We start from the raw sequence: 21328 nt of genomic DNA on the forward strand, positions 1-21328 counted from the left end.
GAGAGAGCACGAGTGTGCGCCCATGTGGTGTGGAGGAGGGGCAAAGGGAAAGGGAAAGAGAACCATAAGCTGACTCCCTGCTGAGCACAGAGGCTGATGGAGAGCTTGATCCCAGGACCCTGAGATCATGACCTGAGTGAAATCAAGAGTCAGCTGCTTGCTTGACCAACTGAGCCCCCCAGGTGCCCTGTATATAAGTATATAAGTATATAAGTATACTTTATATATAAATATATATATATATATATATTAATATATATATATATATTATATACAATATACAATATATATTATATACAATATACAATATATATATAAATATATTGTTACATTTATGATTTTTTTCCCTTAGCAAATTTCCCAGAAGAGGTTACTAGGCAAAGAGGCATGAACATTTGTAAAACTCTTCTTGGAAATTGACAAAATGCATTTCAGTAAGTTGTACAAATCATATACTCCCACATCCTCAGTGTACATCTTACCACATTATTAATAACATCGTATTTTGTATTAAATTTTAAAAGCCTTTCCTGTTTGGTCAGCAGAAACAACTCTGTGACATCTTGCCTACTGGAGAGGATGAACATTTTTTCATGTGTAATTATGAGCTATCAACGTTGTATGATTGATTGTAAGAACATCTATACTGAAGGTAGTAATCCTGTGATGATCATACTTGTTGACATTTTCCTCTTTTTTTTTTTTAAGATTTATTTATTTGAGATAGAGAGAGTGGTGGACGGGAGGGGCAGAGGGAGAGGGAGTGTCTCAAGCAGAGTCCTTGCTGATCCCAGAACCTGACACAGGGCTCAATCTGATGACCCTGAGATCATGACCTGAGCTGAAACCAAAAGTTGGACACTCAACTGCTTGTGCCCCCCATGTGCCCCTGTTGGCATTTTTCTTAGTTTGTGTCTTTCCTTTTGAATTTTTTCTTTCTTCTCTTTCTCCTTCTTGTTCTTCTTCTTTGATATATAGATGTTTTTAAAGTTTCGTTTGAAGGTAAATGTATCTTTTACCCTCATAATTTCTTCCCTCTCTTTCTTTCTTACAGGCATCTCATTAATAGGGACCTTCATTTTGGGGGATGATTTCTATTTTTTATATTTACCACTTTAGTTCAAGTGAAATTTATTTTAGTATAAAAATATGAGGTAAGACTCTGACCTAAATTCTTTTTTTATAGATATTTTTAAAATCTTTAAGTAATTTCTACACTTAACATGGGGTTTGAACTCATAACCCTGAGATCAAGAGTCCTATGCTCTACCTATTGAACCAGCCAGGTGCCCCTTAAATTCTTTTTTCAATGATTGTAACATTAATGATTAAAGGATCCATTTAACCCACTGATTGTATGTATACAATTTAGTATATATAAAAACACAGGGCACCTGGGTGGCTCAGTTGGTTAAGCAACTGCCTTCGGGTCAGGTCATGATCCTAAAGTCCTGGGATTGAGTTCCACATCTGGCTTTCTGCTCAGTGGGGAGTTTGCTTCTCCCACTGACCTCTCTCCTCTCATGTTTTCTCTCTCTCTCTCAAATAAGTAAATAAATAAATAAATAAAATCTTAAAAAAAAATAAAAATAGGGGCACCTGGATGGCTCAGTGGGTTAAGCCTCTGCCTTCGGCTCGGGTCATGATCCCAGGGTCCTGGGATCGAGCCCCGCATTGGGCTCCCTGCTCAGTGGGGAACCTGCTTCCCCCTCTTTCTCTGCTGGCCTCTCTGCCTACTCGTGATCTCTCTCTCTCGTGTCAAATAAATAAATTTAAAAATAAATAAATAAATAAAATAAATAAAAATAAAAACACAGTACATATATATTTCTGGTTATTTCTTCTGTTTCATGGATCCAGCTGTTAATAGAAACTGTTTTGATCATTGTAGTTTTCTTTTCTGGAAGAGAATGTCAGGGCATGGATATTTTCAAATACATTTCAGAAAAGTTTTACCATTTCATACCACCTCCTTCCTGTCTCCCCCTTCCCACACCCCTCAAACTGCAGCAGGATTCCAGAGAGCCAATCTCAGGACGGCAGGCATTTTCCCTAAAAGTCTTTGGAAAACTGCACTCACATCCGGCTTGTGCTACTGACTAGTTGTTGAACCTTGAGCAAATCTCACACACTTTTCTCTTCAGCTACCTGGAAATAACAGTGGTACCTCCCTCCTAAGACAGTTTTGAGGCTCAAACAGTTTATTGAAAGGCTCAGTGGGTTGAGCCTCTGCCTTCAGCTCAGGTCACGATCTCAGGGTCCTGGGATCGAGTCCCACATCGGGCTCTCTGCTCAGCGGGGAGCCTGCTTCCTCCTCTCTTTGCCTACTTCTGCCTACTGTGATCTCTCTGTCAAATAAATAAAATCTTAAAAAACAAAGCGGGGGAATTAGCAGCTCCTCATACCAGTAGGATCACACAGTATTTGTCCTCTTGTGTCTGGCTTATTTACTCAGCACACTGTCCGCAAAGTCTGGCCATGTCCTGCACGTGTCAGTATGTCCTTCCTTTTTAGGCTGAGTAATCCACGCATGCACCACATGTCATCTGTCCACTGGTCCGCTGATGGATGGCTTGAGCGCCTTCCATCTTTAAGCTGTCTTGAAGAAAGCTACTCTGAACCTAGGTGTGTTCATATCTGAGTCCCTGCTTTCAGTTCTTTTGTGTATATGCCCAGAAGGGGCCTTTCTGGATCACCTGGCAATCTAGTTTTAGTTTTGGGAGAAATCACCGCAAGGTTTGCCACAGAGGCTGCACATTTTACATTTCCCCCCCACGAGGGTTCCCACGGCTCCACATCCTCACCTACGTGTGTGCATTTCACTGTTTCTTTTGGAGGGGGTGAAAATGTTCTCCAATGGACTGTGATGACAGTCGCACATATTTGTGGATAGACTAAAAACCATTGAGGTGTATAATTTAAAAAAAAAATTTTAAAGATTTTATTTATTTATTTGACAGAGAGATCACAAGTAGGCAGAGAGGCAGGTGAGAGAGATCGAGGAGAAGCAGGCCCCCTGCCGAGCAGAGAGCCCGACGTTGGGACTTGATCCCAGGACCCTGAGATCATGACCTGAGCTGAAGGCAGAGGCTCAACCCACTGAGCCACCCAGGCGTGTATAATTTAAAGAGCGTGTTGCATGGTGTGTGAATTATGTCACTAAAGCCATTGAAACAAAGCAAGAGGAGGGTCCCCATCAAGGTTGGGCCCCCAACCTGGAGGAAGACATGCTGATGTCTCTGGGGAGTGGGGGCCACGAAGCTGCTCGTGCAAGTGTTGGAAAGAACTGGAAAACTAGACTCCATTGCTGCTCTGCGAGGGGAGGAAGTGTCCCTGGAAGATGCGCACAGGGACAGGAAATAGGAAGGAGCGAGCCCCTTCTTCCTGCAGCCTCACAGTCCCCCTCACAGGCGGGCAGGGGGCAGCTGGCCCAGCGGAAAGGTGGCGTGTGGGGTTCCAGCCCCAGCATCCCAATGCCTTCCCGAGAAGGGCAGGTTTGGAGCCGAGAGAAAATAGCTTAATGACTTGCTGTCTTAATCGGTTCTGGTTGCTATAATAAAATACCATAAAGCAGGTGGCTTATCAAGAACAGACATCGATTTCTCAGTTCTGGAGGCTGGAAGCCCACAGTCACGGCGCCAGCGTGGTCGGGTTCTGATGACCGCCCTCTGTCTGGTGATGGCTGTCTTCTTCCGTGCCCTCACATGGTAGGGAGAGGGCAAGCTGTCTCTCTGGCCTCTTCGTGTAAGGGCACTAATCCCACTCAGGAAGGGGTAGAATGTGTGCATATCAATACGTGAAAATACCAACAGTTGAGTTCGCCTTGTGCAGGCTTTCCACTGTCCTGATAAGAACAAAATACATCTTCATGTATAGGCGATGAAGTACGAGATGTCTAATATCAGTGATTCCCATACAAGAGAAGTGCTCTTCTGCTTACATTTAAAATGGGTATTGTGGGCGCCTGGGTGGCTCAGTGGGTTAAAGCCTCTGCCTTCGGCTCAGGTCATGATCCCAGAGTCCTGGGATCGAGACCTGCATCAGGCTCTCTGCTCGCTGGGGAGTCTGCTTCTCCCCCTCTCTCTCTGCCTGCCCCTCTGCCTACTTGTGATTTCTGTCAAATAAATAAATAAAATCTTTTTAAAAAATGGGTATTGCATGAAATAAAAAATGAATGGTAAAAAGTTGTTCCTTTGATGGTAATTTTCCTGCTCTTTGAGCAAGGAATCCCTGCATTTTCACTTTGTGCTGGGTTCTGGAAGTTGGGGAGCTGGCTCTGCAGCCATCCTAGTTTGGATTGGAAAAATCCTTGGTCTCTGCCTTCCTCTGAACTCTTTTCTTTCCTCTTGGCCCACCCTGGGCACCGGGTCAAGCTAGGCCCACCCTCTGGGGCCACCCTCCCTGCTTCCACGGCCTTCCCTGGTTCTCTCGCCTCCTCCTTAGTCCTGACCCTGTGGCATTTCCTCATGGCTCCCTGCACTCTAACACTCTCATACTAGCTTATACTAATTCTTCTCATACTATGTGCCCCGTGCTCTGACTCCTTTGCATGGACTCTCCCTTTTGTTCATTGGTGCATGAAGGTACCTAGCACATAATCAGTGCTCAAAAACCCTCTTTCATTTAAAAATTTTTTTCCCATGTTTTATGATGAAAATTTCAAGCATACATAAAAATCGAGATAATAATTTAAACAACCCTTGTGGACCATGGCCCTCTTTATCTACAGTATCCTGTCTTCTGTGTCATCTCACTCATTTGTCTTTCCCTTTTGTGCTGATGGGTTTCCTCAAATGCCTTGTGATTCTTGATCACCAGCTCCCAGTTAGGAATAAAGAGCTGTCTTGCTTTCTGTGGAGAGTTGGTGTGGATCTCCTTCGCAGTTGTCTGGATCTGTGGACCCAAACCAAGGCCTACTGTCCCCTGAATGTGAGGGGTGATTTTTTTTTTTTTTTTTTAATCTCTGAGGAAGTGAGCTGGGGCTGTCCATGGCCTTGTGGGTTGGGTCCCAATTCCGTTAGACCTCTCCTCCAACCCAGAGACATGGCACCAGCCTTGGTTTCAACGTCTCTGAAGTTCGGCTTCGCAAGGGCCCCTCCTTTAGACAGAACATCTAAGTTTTAATAATTCCAACCTCTTCCTCATCTTCCCCCAGCCCTTGGTTGTTGCCTCTATGATACCTCGGCATTCTCTCCATCCCTTTTCTGCTACCTAATCACCAATTCTTTCTGTTCAGTTCTCTTTTCCAGTAATGGGTATGGTTCTGGTCTCCTGATTGGACCCTGATTGATTTACTTAGGTACTAAGTGCTCCAAGGGAAAGAAAGATGGCGTGTCCCAGGCCACCGTGAAGATGGACAAGCCGATGCTCTCACACCACTGCAGACTCAGGGACAGTTACACTCAAATGCTGAACAATGAATGAAGTATTGAGAAGTAAAAGCATTATTGCCTATTGATATAGCAAGCACTGGATTTAAAATACCTGGAGAGAGGGATGCCTGGGTGGCTCAGTCAGTTAAGCTGCTGCCTTCGGTTCAGGTCATGATCCCAGGGTCCTGGGATCGAGTCCCACATTGGGCTCCTTGCTCATAAGGGGGCCTGCTTTTCTCTCTGCCTCTGCCTGCCGCTGTGCCTGCTTGTGCCTTCTCTCTCTCTCTCTCTCTCTGACACATAAATAAATAAATAAAATCTTTAAAATACCCGGAGAGACTCTGGGGTCAGGTATATCTGGGTTTGAATCCAGGTTCTGCCACTTACATGCCAAGTGGCCCTGAGCAAATGGCTGAACTTCTTTGAGCCTTTGTTTCTGTGTCTGTAAAACAAGGACCGAGCAGCTTCCTTGTAGAGCTGTTGCGAGGAGGGAACGAGACAATGCGGTTAGAGGATGAGCTCAGGAAATGGTGGTGGTTGTGGAGCATAGGCTGTGGCGGGACTGAATGGTGCGGTAGAAGAGGAAGAGGCCAGAGATCTGAAGACCTGGGTTCTAGTCCCGCGCCTGGAGCTAACTGGCTGGCAAATCCCTCTGAGGGCCCCCCTTTCCCAACATGTGCAACCCCACATTTGAGTCACAATCAAACCAACTCTGGTTCCCTAATGCCGGTGTCATCTGATGGGCCTGCAACCAAATGAGGCCAATCATGACGCTGTCCTACAGTTTTTCAAAAAGCTAAATTATTCAGCTTAAAGGATTATCTGTTACTGTGAGATTTTGCCCTTCTTACCATTTGGGTGTCAATATCCTGTTTTAATGAAATGGTAATATGGTAATATTTTTTTTCCTTTCGATGTCCTTATTTGGTAAAATATGAAGTATGAGTAAGAACAATGAGAGGAGACTTGCCCTACCAGATACGGAAGCACAGCCTTAGTTAAAACCCTCAATAATTTAAACAGCGTATCAGTGGTGAATGGACAGGCTGACGGTTCAGCGGAACAGAGTGGAGAGTCCAGAAAAATAGAGAAATTTAAAATATTATAGAAATGGCATCTCAATTCAGTTATGTTTGTAAAATACATAGAAAAGGACATATTTTTAAAAAAATTTTAAAAGATTTATTTATTTTGGGAGGGTGAAGGGGGAGGGGGAGAAAGAATCCCAAGCAGACTCCCCATTGAGCGCAGAGCCCTACGTAGCGCTTGATCCCACAAAACTGAGATTACAACCTGAGCTGAAACCAAAAGTCAGACACTTAACTGACTGTGCCACCCGGGTGCTCCTAAAAGGGCATATTTTTTTAGAAATAATTGGATTATATGTAAAATAAAATACATAAAACAAACAAAAAAGGTTTTCCTCATAGCAAAAAAAAACTATAAGCAAATCAAAAAGCAAATAGCAAACTTTGGGGACTATTTTCAGTTCACGTCACAAAGAAAGGGTTAATCAACGCAAAATACAAATAGTATGTTCAAGGCCCTCAGAAGCCCACAGAGCCATAGACTGTGGGCCAAGACTGTGGACAGTTCACAGAAAAGGAAACACAAATGTGTATAAACACATGCAAAGACACTTAGTGTCACTCACGTGAAGGGAAATGTCTGCGACTTGAACATTTCGGTAGAAGATGACATTTTGGCAAAAGGATAAGACAGCTGTGTAGTTGCCTCAATCAGTCTGGGATGCTTACACAGATCAGAGTGCAAGGGACACCTGCAAAGATAGATTTCTGGTCCTGTTGTTTTCATGACCAACAGGTTTCTGGGGAATTAAAGATGGGCTTTGTGGAGGTTTTGTTTTGTTTTGTTTTAACTTATAAAGTAATCTTGAGAATTAAGCACACGACTGTTTCTAGGGTGCACTCTTGAAGATCACATTTCTGCATCAACAGGAGAAGGCAGCCTGCAATGTTTGCCCCGCGATGAGAATCTTCTCTCATTATACTGGCCTCTTGGTCCATTCAGGCTGCTGTAACAAACACTTCCATAGACTGGGTGGCTTCAACAAACGAGCATTTAGTTCTCACAATACTGGAGGCTGGGAATTCCAAGATCAAGGTGCCAGCAGGTTCAATCTAGTGAGAACCTGCTCCCTGGTTCAGGTCTTCTCGCTGTGTCCTCACTTGACGGAAGGGGCAAGGGAGCTCTCTTTTTATAAGGGCGCTGTGAGATAACGGAAAATGCACATATTGGTCTCTGCACCCTGTCGCTGGCACAGAGCTCCTAAAACCCTTGTGATTTCCTCAGTGGTAAGAACACTCAGAGCAACTCTCGTTCTAAAATTGTCTTTGACCTTGTTCCTGACTCAGGGCCCCTGAACTTTGTAAATTTGTGAGTGATACGAGCACTAGGAGTGTATTTTTTTTCTTTTTTTAGAGAAAGACCACAAGTAGGCAGAGAGACAGGCAGAGAGAGAGTGGAGGAAGCAGGCTCCCTGACAAACAGAGAGCCTGATGTGGGGCTCGATCCCAGAACCCTGAGATCATGACCTGAGCTGAAGGCAGAGGCTTAACCCACTGAGCCACCCAGGCGCCCCTGTTCTTTTTTTTTTTTTTTTTAAGATTTTATTTATTTATTTGAGAGAGAGAGAGAGAGAGCACGGCAGGGGGAGGGGCAAAGGGAGAGGGAGAAGCAGACTCCCTGGTGAGCAGGGAGCCTGAAGTGGGGCTTGATTCAGGGACCCCGGAATCATAACCCGAGCCAAAGGCAGATGCCCAACTGACTGAGCCACCCAGGCACCCTGCATATTTTGTTCTACAGAGGCGATGCCGTGTGGGCTCCTGGATGGCTCCTGGGTGGGCTGCTCACTAGAAAAACCAAATCCTGATTAGAAGATGGGAATTTTCAGCCCCGCCCTCCAACCCCGGGAGAGGGAAGGGGCTAAAAACTGACTTACTAATTGTTCAGTCTCCATAAAGTCCAGTCACACAAGGAGGTGGGCAAACACATCCACAACGGGAAGTCGAATGACCTCAACGCCCCGGGGACAGAAGCTCCTGCGGTCAGGACGCCCCCTTGCTTCAGGATAATGTAACAACCTGATGGGATGCTAAACATAGTTGCAAGACTTCACACCTCTTAGCTCATCTGAGCCTCATAATAACCCTTAGGTTGATCCTGTTACTGTTCCTGTCTCACAGATATCACAGATGAGGCTTAGAGAGTTAGCAGTAACTTGCCATTGCCACACAGCTAATAACGGAGTTGGAATCAAACTTAAGCAATTAGCTACATTGTCTATAGCCATAACTACTGCAGGAAAAACAAAAATAAAGTGTTTAATTCAGCCTTCACTGCAATCACCGGCATCTCTAGGACCGTATTACTACAGGAGCCACTAGCTACGTGTGGTATTCGAATTTAATTAAATTTAAATAAAATAAAAAATCTAGTGTCTAGGTTGCACTTGCCACATTTAAAGCGCTCGATAGCCACATGTGGTTAGTGGCTGCGGTCCTTGGCAGCAGACACAGAACAGAACCTTCCGTCACTGCTGAAAGTTCTGCTGGACAGCACTATTCCCAACAACTTTAGGAAGTATTAGCCAAACATAAGACTCGAACTAAATAGGTGTCACATGGTCTTTTTTTAATTAAATACCACTTCATGATGTTATTTGCACCTAACACACACATTTTTTGAAAAATAAGACATGCTATAATCAGTCATGGAGTTAACAAAATATAAGCATCCACATAGAATATATTCTAAGGTGACTTCAGTTACACAGCTTCTCAGAGAAACACGCATTTCTTTTTTTCTTTTTTTTTGCTTATCAGCCACTGTTGGACCAGATATGGAATTCACAAGAGGGCGCAGTGGAGGGTCTCCAGCACTACCCTGATGGATGTCCTGTGTATACCAGTACCACCAAGCTGGCTGGTTTCCCCTGGAAAAGCAGTGGAAACGTCGGTCCTCCCTTCCCTACACAGCAATCAGTTTCACGCTGCAAAGACCCCACATGACCTGAAGCTTAATGCAATGGCCTCATCAGATCTGCGGCTGGGGAGGGTCTGAGCTCTCATTAAAGCCCACTGGGACCAGTCTTGGAACTGGTTCTAATGTCTGATTAGAGAACCCAGAGTCCCAGTCTTTAGAAGAGGCGGACAGAGTGGAGTGCAGAGAGGAAGACCAGGGAACAATGGGAAGTTTGAACCCAAGTTTGGTGACCTTGCTTTAGGTCCTGGCTGCTAGGAAAGAGGGAGAGGCATGCTTCTTAACGTGGCTTGGAGCATTCCAGAGCCAGGAGAAAAAAATAAAGAAACTGGGCTGTGAGTAAAAAGTTGATATCCTCCCCACCTCCCCGGTCCTAACAGCAAGTGCCACCAGCAAACAGTCCATTTCTACTTGGAGACAAAGGGTGGGAGAAGACAGCCCCAGACAGACTCAGAACTCTGGAGTCCAAGGCCCCAGATCGGCTGCTCTCCCAGAGTCCCCAGGAGCCTACCCCCGGCTTCCCATCAGGAAACTGTCCTGCACTCTCTGCTCAGACTTCCTGTGCTCAGCTTCAGAGGACAATGCCATCACCCACAACCTGCAAGCAGAGGTGGCCCAGGCCCCAGAGGTGGGGACTGGTGGTACCGAAAGCATGACAGTCAGCTGACCTGAAACTGAAACACGCTTTTATCCATTCCTCTCATTCTTGCCTGGCTTGAGACCAAAAGGCGCATAGCCAAAAAAGGGAAGGGGCAGAGTGAGGTTGGAGCACATAACACCCCAGAATGATCACCTGGTCTGACACACTGAGATGGCTTCCCTGCTCACCTTCCTTCCTTTTTTTTTTTTTTTTTAAGATTTTATTTATTTATTTAATTGACAGAGAGAGAGAGAGAGAGAGAGAGAGCATAAGCGGGGGAGCAGCAGTGGGAGAGGGAGAAGCAGACTTCCTGCCAAGCAGGGAGCCCAATGAGGGGCTCAATCCCAGGACCCCAGGATCATGACCTGAGCCGAAGGCAGATGCTTAATGACTGAGCCCCCCAGGCGCCCCTGCTCATCTTCCATTTATCTACTCTGCCCTCATCTCACCCACCTTAGAAAAGTCACTTGGAAAATCTGAAGAACAGCAAAACCAGGTCTTAATTCTCCTTTTTTGTTTTGTTCTGGTGGGCTTACAGCTTGACCTTGAAAAGTGACTTTTACTGTCCCTTCAAATTCCCTATACTCGGCATAAAGCTTCCTTTCCAATCAGTGTTGATCCTGCCGTTCTCTCTTATGAATCATCAATGGCTCCCATGCTCTCTGAGATACACCTTGATCTCCTCTAGCTGGCATTCGAGACCTCCATGACTGGGCATCCACTGCTTATCTTTCCAGCTCATCTCCCATCACCCTCTCTACCTCTCTTTTCTTTGCCAACACCCACTCCCCACCTCTGCCCCTTTGCAAATGCTGGCCCCTCTGACGGGGGCAGGGGGAGGTGGTCACCCTACTCACATCTTTGCAAGATTTGCCCCCATTGATGAGCAAAGCCCAAATCATCACCAATTCTTTTTGTTTTCTAATTAATTAAAAACTTTAAAACATTTTTAAGTAAAATCTATACCACACATGGGGCTTGAACTCATGACCCAGAGATTAAGAGTCACATGCCCAACCGACTGAGGCAGCCAGGTGCCCCCAAATCATCTTGGGTTCTGAATAACCTGCTCTGGGCTTGGACCTAACCTTTAGCAGGGCTCCCCTAACTGTCCTTTTTCTGTGGCCCATGGTTGCTCTGTGCCCCCTCCAACCCTCCCTGTTATATCTTCCATTGCGGGTCTGCAGGGCAGAGACCAAGGCTGTTCTTTGTAGCCCTCACCATCCAAATGCTTATTTATTTAGTTTTTTAAAAGATTTTACCCATTCACTTGAGAGAGCAAGAGTGAGAGAGAGAGAGAGAGAGAGAGATCACACACGAGTGGAGAGGGGGGCACAGGGAGAGGGAGTAGCAGACTCCCCACCGAGCAGGGAGCCTGACAGGGGACTAAGCCAAAGGCAGACACTTAACCAACTGAGCCACCCAGGCACCCCCATCCAAATGCTCAGTAAAACACAGCAAATGCATCACAAATATTGTTGAACTGAGTGGATACGCATCCTGAAGAAAAAAGGTCATTGCTGCCTTCTTAGGCACGTCAGACACAATACCGGAGCGGTTATCACAAGCAACAGATGCCAGTTTTCGAAGTCAAGGTAGTAAATCGGTATGAAGCACAATCCATAAAGGTTAATGATCTATCAACACTGTTCTATTAACACTGTTATCTTGCCTATTAGTTAAAGAGTGCCTAGGGAAACAGTAAGTGTCGTTCTAGGTAGTAATCACGGGACGGATAAATGCCTCGGATCCTATGGGAATTATCTGACCTGCTCAATGAGCCCTAGACAGGAAACAAGTTGGGGTAATAACAACTTTCCAGGAGGGGTGTGGCGCCCCTCCCTGCCGGCAGGTTTTCGCAGCCCGTCTCTCTCAATTTCAAGGTGTGTGCTCCTTGGATCGCCTGCATCAGAATGACCCTGCTGTCCATTAAGAATGTGGACTCTTTTTCCTCCCCGTCATTCCCACAGAGGAATGGGTGTAGAGGTGTAGGAATCTGCATTTTAAACACACTCCCTAGGGGATCATTATGCTCAAGTCCGCAAACCCTTCTGTCATTCTCAGAAGTCTATAGTCAGTCCAGGAGAAGATAGTTATGGATGTAGCTAGAAAGAAAGCAGCAATCCCTTACCAAGAATGCCCGCTTTCCCAGACATACGCACATGGTGTGACCTAAAGGGTCTCGGTCAACTCCAAGGAAATGAACCAGTAATTCAAGTTTGGTTTGATGGAGAGAGGATGGAGGCTGTCTCTGCAGTGCGCACCCCCAAGCCTTCCAGAGGGCACTGGTGGGCAGGAACACACCCATGAAACAGCCAGATTTTCTGCCTATCCTTTTATAAGTGGTACAATCACCTTTTGTAAGATGAAAAGGGATTTTTCTTCCTTTATGGGCTAACGCATCATTACCCCTGCTCCTGTCCTTATTTCCCTCCTTCTCTTAACTCTTAACCCGGGGTGAGGTGGGGGGGCGTTGGGAGGAGAAAAGCAATTACATAGTTCACAGAACCAAAACCAAATTAGTTTTCAGAGCAGATCTAATACAAACACACCAAGCATGTTTTCTCCGGAAGGGCACAGACCACTGGAAGGCAGAAGTGTATTTTCTACAGGTGAATGATAGGATGTTCCCAGGGCTGGCCTTACTATGCTTTGGGACGACAGCACAGATGTTAGCGGAAATGTGGAATGTTGAGTGAGATGGGGAGGATTAGGCAAGGGAAGATTAGATTCTGAGGTCTCTAGCCTTTCACGGGATGTGGAAAGTAAGAGCGGAATGTCTGCCTTGCTTTAGCCCCGAGGAACGCGGCAATCTTTGGTCACTGCCAGAGGAAGCTCAGTTACCATCCTCAGGGATCATGACTGCTTTCCCAAGCGGGCTGGACAGAACCAGGCGGAGTCTGAACTCCGTACTCCCTCTGACCCCGGGGAAGGGGGAATAAAGCTTTCATCACCCCCCACCCCGGTCGTCTGAAACCTCTGAGACCAAGATAATATATTCTTTGCCAGAGACAAAGGGTCTCCGAGATCCCCTTCTAGAGAGTTCTCTGCTTAAAAAAAAGTAAGAACTTGAAAGGCAAACTTTAGAATTCAGGGTTGAACGGCTCACTGTCGGCCTGGCTTGAGAGCAGTTATAAATGGAGGGAAGGGCAGTCTCCTTCGAGGCGGGCTCATTCCTTCTTGGTGTGTTCCAGGACTCGGTAGGGCACCCCGGAGGCACCCCCGGAGCTGTGTTCCTCTTGCATGATGGGCAGCGTGGCAGGAGCGTAGATCTCTGAAACGTTGTCGTTGTTTTCCAGGGCCCCATAGGAAAAAGAAGCTTTGAGGTCGGGCTGAACTGTCATTCCCTTGTCATGCATGTTTTGCACACCTGAAATGAAATCCATGTTCTCCAAATCATTATGGGGCAAGGGGGCCCAAGGATGCTGCATCTCCCTCCACCCTACCACGGCCTGATTACAGTGCTCGGGCGCTAATTACGTGCCTTGCCAAGCTCCTGAATGCTTTAGGTTGAAAAAAGAACAACCATAAATGTATGCTAGAAATATTATGGTTGCCAAGCAACAGGGACAAATCTTCAGGAAACAGGCACACAGACTAGTCCCTGTCGAGAGAAGCCCGGGTTGGTCTAGAATGAGGCGGGATTATGTGCTTGGGTCCCAGGGGAAGCACGACCAGCACTGTGCTTCGAACGTGGTAGATGCCAATACTTTTCTGCTGAATTAAACTAGGATCATTATCCCCTGGAGAGAAGAGGGTAACTTCCATGTCATGGACACCTGGTGGGGACACAATGCATCGTGACACTCAGAGAAAGAGATCTGACCTTTAACACTGAACATCGCTGATCTGCAGAGAGGGGAGGTATGATACAACCTGCTGCTTTTGAGCATGTGGGGTTGCTGGATGTCTACTTAGTCGAGAACAAACACTTTAGTCATTAATTCCGTTAGTCTTACTCGGCCAATCCTCCCACAGGTGGGCCCTGGGCTTGGAAGCCAACTCTCTTCCTGGCAGGGAATGGAGATTTCAAATTCTCTTACCCCCAGGCTGTCCTATGAAACTGAACGCCAAGTGTCCTCCGTGAAACTATGACAATAACAGCAGGTGCTAGACTATTCCCTCTGCCCAGGCTCTGGGCTGAGGGTTTAGATCAGGACGGTACCAACAGCAAGCGTGAGAATAGCTAACAGGTACTCGAGTGTTGAGCTGGGGACAGACCCCACTCTAACCAGCTGAAAAGTTTTCTCTCTTCTGATTCTCATAACTACTGATAAGGGAAATGAGGCACTTGGAGGTCAGGTTACCTTGCTTGAGGTCATCAAGATGTCAAGTGGCCGGGCTGGGATTCAAACTCAGGTGGTTTGAACGCTGAGGACCACGCTCAGCTAGAGTGCTGTACGGCCTTCCTAGGCGCTTCCACTGAATGCCCCCCAGATCCCATCCTCCTCATCTGGGTAAGAAAACGGATTCTGAATGGTGAGGTTACTTGCTGAAAGTCACAGAACTGAGATCGGACACCACAGCCCATGGCCTTGTGACTCCGTGAGTGGCCTGGGGAGACTCTATGCTTTCACAGCACTAGCCTTAGCTCATAAGCATTGGGAAGGGTACGGTCTAAGAATCTGTGGTTTGGATTTTTGGGGGGGGCGCTTGGGAGAAGTTGAGGGGTGCCTGTTGGCTTACCAGGCACAGTTTAGCTCCTGGATTTTTTTCATAGTTCCTCAGCCAAAGAGCACCAGGATTACACCTAGAGTCTAGCAGATGTGGCTTTATCATTCATGATAAAGTTGTCCATGAGAGAGTTGTCCACCACGGGGAACTGTGGGATGCCTCAGTAGGAGGGTGCTAGAAAAGTCGGGATTGGCGTTAGGCGATTTGGGAGAGGGTTTAAGGAAGCTGGGCTAGGGTTTGGATTAGATGCTGTCGGGAAGTGGGACCAGTTTAGTAACTGGGAATCTTAATAATTCTTATCTAGATGGAGAGAAGGCCGTGTAGGCTCAAGCTGTAATTGGTAAAGAGGTGTCAGTCCCCCGCAGTTCGGTCAACGTTCACGTTTCGTCTGCATTCATACGTGACAATGGAGTGGCCCTGTTTGTGTCTGGCCTATCATGGTTGGAGTGCCCCTGTCTGATGCTGACGTTCTGGGAAGCTGCTTTTCGTCAGCCAGGGACACTGAGGCCCAGCTGGGAGGGCTAGGCCAGCTCCCAGCTCTCAGGGACAGCTTTATCTTTTCTCATTTTTTAGAAGTCTTTCCCGTGCTGGAATTACTGAAACCCTCTCTAAGTTGTGACATGCGGCACATTTTTTGGAAAACTAAACGCCTCTTGAATTGTAGCTACTGTCTGCTGTGGAGCTGTTGATCTAGATGGACCAAAAGCAAGGTTCTAATGCTGACCAGGGAAACCGAGTAGCTAGGAAAGACAATCTGTTGAAGTGGTTTTTTTTTTTAAATTTTCATTGGTTAATTAATTTATTTCTAAAGTTTCAAAAAAAAATTTATTTAAGTGATCTCTCCACCTAATGTGGGGCTCGAACTCATGACCCCAAGTCACAGAGCCCGGATCTGACATGGATGCTCTTAGGCTCTTTCTCTTCCGACAGAGCCAGCCAGGTGCCCCCCTCCCTTTTTTAAATAGTTTTATTTTTCATGTTCTACCTGGCATCAGGTCAAACAAGTGTCTGAAATTTTCAAGGATTTTTTTTTTTTTAAAGCAAAAGGGACGTGAAATCAAATTTAACCAGGCATCTACCAAGTCCCAAACACTGTGCAAGGGGCCTTTAACATATTATCCCACTACCCCGAAAGAAGGAATCCCAATTCACAAGTGAGGGTCGGAGGTCTTGGGAGGTCCAAGGACATGCCCAAGGTCACACCACAGGTGGGTGGTAGAGCTGGGATTTGAATCCAGGCCACCTGGACTCCAAGCCCACACTTTTCATTGCAGAGAATATGTCTACCCCCAAGTGTCTTGACATGCTACAGCACCAGGGCAGGGTCTCCCTTGGTCAAGATCTCACCTCCCACCCATCACAAGGTACAAAGAGGAGCCCAGAGCCACATCCACGAACAGACCACAGAATGTTGGTATCTAAGTTTACCTTAGGTTACCTTCTATTTTCCACTAGCAGAAACGTCTGTATATATGCATACACAAATACTTAGATGTATACACATACACAATTTGTAAACACACCAACACACAGATACACACACTTGCACACACAGAGTTGACACCTCACCTATCTGGAATTCAGCTATCCAGCGCCCTCATCTATCGGGGACACAGCCGAGAAACAAGGAAGTAAGCAAAAAAAAAGGCATCTGAGCAGCCCGATTAGATGTTTTAAAAGTCCATGCACTAAAGCTCATGCACTTAACTCCTAGGAGAAAGCGTAAGGTCCCGACTCAAAGCTTGTTTATACTAATTTTACGTACAGTTCAAACAAGTGGGGTCAAATGAGATGTTTGACCCGCAAATGCTATACACAGGCGGGTTGGTAAGAGCATGAAGGACAGACAACAGCTTGATAGGAAAGGATGAGGAAATTATATAAAAGTAGACACATACACCTTGGGGCTGTTTAAAGTCGGGGTACCTCAGTTGGCTCTGAGAACACACTGGTATCCCAGAGTACTTTAGTCAGCGGTACTGTATGCCGTCCGTGGGCTTACAGTGTGCTCATTAGGGTGTCTTCATGAAGGGTGGGGCTTATGTTCTGCAGAGTTCCATCTTTTTTTTTTTTTTAAAGATTTTATTTATTTATTTGACAGACAGAAATCACAAGTAGGCAGAGAGGCAGGCAGAGAGAGAGGGGTAGGCAGGCAGAGAGAGAGGGGTAGGCAGGCTCCCTGCTGAGCAGAGAGCCTGATGTGGGGCTCGATCCCAGGACCCTGGGATCATGACCTGAGCCAAAGGCAGAGGCTTTAACCCACTGAGCCACCCAGGTGCCCTTGGAGAGTTCCATCTTTACACCTAAAATAAAAATTCTGACTGAAAGTGAAAGCTAGTGGTCACGGGCAACCCACAGAACTGAGCTCAGCACACCTGGATGAACCTTCCTAATGTGGGTCCCTGTGGGCGGGGCAGGCACTCTCTGGTTCTCCACAGACTCCCCTACTCCCTTCTGTGCCATTCTCTGTGGAGTCACACCTTTGTTACTGTCACCAGCTAAAGGCATTTGAGCTTGTGCTTCTCAGTGTGAACCCCCAGCTCCTTGGGAAATAAGGCTTTCCAGAACAATCTGCACTCTGGTGCCACCTAAGAAGTGAGGCGATAGTCTCTGAATTTCATTCATCCTATTTTCCTTCCCCTCTCTGGTTATTCCATTCCATTTCGATGAGTGGATTTTTTTTTTTTCCCCTTCTGCAGGCATGAAGCCTGATGTACAGATCACAAGTATACCCGGTGTGAATCGGGCCTGTCTTTAAAGAGATCCCAAAATAAACACGGGAACTGGCAAGATGGGCTCAAAACCAACCGAGGTGCCTCCACCATTGCCTATTTGGCACAGAGAGATTTAAAAAAAGAGAGAGGGAGAGAGAGAGAAAGAGAGAGAGAGAGAGAGAGAGAGACGGTCACACCATAATGGCACAGCACACCTTCCCTGTACCGAACCCAGCGGCTGGTTGTCTCTTTTTAAACAGGAAGTAGCAGTCATTCTATATGGACGGGCTGGCCAGCGGGACACACGGGGTTTCAACGTTACCTGGCATGGCATCCATGGAAATGTAGGGCTCGAATGGAATGGCCTTCTTCCGATTACGTGTGATTAAGAAGACGCCCAAGAATGCAATGAGGCACCTGAGGAACAGGGATAAGGGAGGGAGAGAAAAAAGTCCAGGGTGAGGGCAGGAGGGCTCGCTTTCCAACCCCAGGTAATGGGAAAAATGGAAAAAGAGGGCTGCAGGCCGCAGAGCGGGGCTCGCTGCCGAGGAGCCCCGGGAGGCCTCCGGGCTTGAGATGGGCAAGGAGCAGACATGGGATAAAGAAAAGCCTCCCATGCCTTGCAGGCCACACCGCATTCATCAGAATAAATTAGACAATCCAGGGCAAAGCTCCCATGGTTCTTTACTTCCATTTCACCTGTATCTTAGAACCTCACCTTAAAAAAACATTTTTTTTAATTAAAAAAGTTCTTTTTTTAAAAAAGATTTTATTTATTTATTTGACAGAGAGATAGAGAGCACAGGCAGGCAGGGGGAGAGGGAGAAGCAGGCTCTCTGCTAAGCAGAGAGCCTGATATGGGACTCGATCCCAGGACCCTGAGATCATGACCTGAGCCGAAAGCAGCTACTTAACCAACTGAGCCACCCAGATGCCCTAAAGAAAGTTCTTTATGGCCTAAATTCAATCAATACAGGAGGAGAAAAAGAAAAAGTTAAAAGTCCCTGAACGCCCCCTGGTCCTATGTCCCCAGATAGGGGTAGATTCTTCTAGAGTCCTTTTCTCCCCCCTTTTCCCTAGAGCTTAAATAAGTGCACTTTTTAAAAACTGAGGTGAAATTCACACGCAGTAAAATGCACAAACCCTAAATGTAGTGCTTGAAGAATTTTACCTGTGTGTACCCTCTTGCGATGACCACACAGGTCAACAGAGAAGAGATTTCCATCCCCTCCACCCCAGAAAGTTTCCTTGTACCCCTCCCAATCCATGCTAAACCACAGGAAGCCACTGGCTACTATCATCTGATACTTGATTTGCCTGTTCTTGAACTTTTTAAAGGAATTTTTAAAAAGAGTTATCTATTTAGCTGGGGTGGGAGGGGCAGAAGGAGAGGGGGAGAATCTGATGCAGAGTCCACGCTGAGTGTGGAGCCTGATGTGGGGCTCGATCCCAGGGAGCTGAAACCACGAGTTGGACGCTTACTGACTGAGCCACCCAGGTGCCTTATTCTGTCCTTGAACTTCTTACAAGTTAAATCATACAGTGTATACTCTATCTGGTTTCTTTCCCTCGTAAATATTTTTAAGGTTCATTCGCTTTACTGTATGTATTAGTAGTTCATTATTTTTCATTGTTATACTGAATTCATTGTCTGAATACACTGTATCATTTGTTTTTCACTCTCTCTGTTGATAGACATTTGGGTTGTAACCAATTTGAGGATATGACGAACACAGTTACTATAAATATTTAGGTACAGGTTATTTTGTCAAAATATGTACTCATTTCTTTTGGGTATATATCTAGATGTGGACCTGCTAGATCATAGGGTAGACCATACATTCAGAAAAATGTAACTTTTTCCATTAATGCATCCTAGACATGGTTCTATGTCGGTATCTATAGACTGGCCTCAATTTTTCAAAATGGCAGCATGGTACTTTATTATATGGGAATACTGCAATTTATTTAATCTGAATTCTACTGTTGGGCATTTAGGCTACTTTCAATTATTTACTTATACAATTAATTTTAAAATTAATAAACAGCCTCATACATGCGCCTTTGTGTCCCATTTAGAATGTTGCACCAAACATTGCTCATTTGTAATTTTTAGTGGTACTGCCAGATTGTCCTCTGGCATCAAAGGTCCCCTCGCTGTGGCACAGAGCTGGTCTCTTCATTCTCTGGCCGACATGGACACCCTCAATCTTGCTGGGTTTTGCAACATCATGGCATCTCCTGTGGCTTCAAAATGCATTTCTGTGATCTGGGGTGAGGCTGAGAGTCTTTTCATGGGTCTAAGAGGGATAGTCTAGAAACTATGTCAAGGAGATTAAAGCCCAAAATAAGAGAAGGGGGAAGGAGATAAAGCCCTTTGGGGAGTAAAATGCTCACTCATCTCTGGGGGACAAAGCTTTGAATTCTGGCTGCTCTCTGGGCTCTAGAGGATTGTGTGAGAGGCAGAGGCAGTAGCGGGCTAGACAGGTGAGCTGCCCCAGGGCCACGGAGCAGGGACTCACCCCAGTGCAAACATGCAGATGTGCAGTACGTCCTCCCCGATGAAGTCCAGGTAAAACACTGCGCCTGCAGAGGCAGAAAGCGGCAAATACGGGTGAGCTGTCTTCAAATCACCTTCTTGCCTGTCTAGGATTCAGCTAAGCTCTCTTCCCTGCAGGAAACCGAAGTGGTCAAGAGCCTGATGACCAGCAGGGTACATGTCAGAAGAGTGGAATAAAAGTCCTTTTGTGGGGGGGACAGATTGTCTTCTCTTTCTCCTCCAACGTCCCTCTTATCGCCATCTTTTTTTTTCTTAACTTTTTATTTTGCGATAACATTAGACTCACAAAAAGAGTATAGAGTTTGCATGGACCCTATGCCCAGCCTCCCCCAACGAAACATACTAAGAATGAAACTTTTTTCTTTTTTGCTAGTTTTTAACACCCTCTTCACCCATTTTTTTTTTTTTTAGATTTATTTATTTATCAGAGAGAGAGAGAGAGAGAGGGAGGGAGGGAGGGCTGGGGGTGGTGGGAGAGAGAGAGAGAATCCCAAGCAGACATGCCACTGAGTGGGGAGCCCGAGGCAGGGCTCGATCCCACAACCCTGAGATCATGATCCAAGTTGATACCAAGAGTCCGACACTTAACCAACAGGGCCACCCAAGCTCCACTCTCTGGTCTTTCTCAGGATGGAAAAATAAGGCTTCAAGTTAAGCTCAGAGCCTCTGACCTCACATGGCCAGCAGACGGCAGGCCTGCAGCCCCCTCCCAGGAAGCAGCAGTAACATGGGCTTGCCACCCTCACCCGCCCCCCAGCAGCCTCTGTCTGGACTCATTTCACCTCCATGGGCTTCTGGCTGTATCTCTGGGCTCCCACTCCCCATCCAGCTTCTGACTGCTTCGTGCTGTTGGCTATTCCTTTCAACCTTGCCCAGACCCAAGTTCTTGACCAGAACTTAAATCTTCACACTGGGTTCACTTTCTGGCTGCTCCGGGTTGACATCCCACTGGATCCCCCAGTCTGCTCATCGCACAGGCCCCAGCAGGCCGTGTGCCTACCTTGCTCCTGCCTCTATGGGCAGGATTTGAGCAGCGCTGGTTCTAGAGTGCGAAACACACAGCCTTATGGCCAAGCTTTGCTCAAAGGGAGGCACACTGGCCCGTACTGGTCTTTTCACTTTGAAGATTTTCATCTTTACTGCCCCTTAAAAATAAGACAATCTGATATGCTTGCAGCCTCGGAAGCCACCTAAGGAAGAAAAGGGGACTATAAGAATGATGACAGGTTACCCACCACCTGTTCTATCACAGATGTTCATACGGTCATAACCTCTCAAAATTATAGAAAGAAATCTGGGGTCACGTAGAGGAGCTAGAAGACGATGGCAAAAATTGTTAAAGAAACCTTATACACGCTCTACTGAG

The 21328-nt window shown here is 46.3% G+C and overlaps 1 protein-coding gene across 1 annotated transcript in view; it reads right to left on the reverse strand.

Moving 5' to 3' along the window:
- Positions 1–11403: 11403 nt before the first annotated feature.
- LOC111154866 (NIPA like domain containing 3) overlaps positions 11404–21328 on the reverse strand; it is a 51056-nt gene continuing 41131 nt past the window's right edge. Inside the window, exons 10-12 of the mRNA XM_022514800.1 lie at positions 19925–19988; positions 17725–17819; positions 11404–13384 (exon numbers count right to left, since the gene is read on the reverse strand). Coding sequence (XP_022370508.1) covers positions 13185–13384; positions 17725–17819; positions 19925–19988 — 359 coding nt within the window. The 3' untranslated portion in view covers positions 11404–13184. The remainder of the gene's footprint in view (positions 13385–17724; positions 17820–19924; positions 19989–21328) is intronic.

The sequence above is a fragment of the Enhydra lutris genome, unplaced genomic scaffold, assembly GCF_002288905.1.
Source record: "Enhydra lutris kenyoni isolate GAN:26980312 unplaced genomic scaffold, ASM228890v2 scaffoldscaffold38, whole genome shotgun sequence".
NCBI classification, from domain to species: Eukaryota; Metazoa; Chordata; class Mammalia; order Carnivora; family Mustelidae; genus Enhydra; species Enhydra lutris.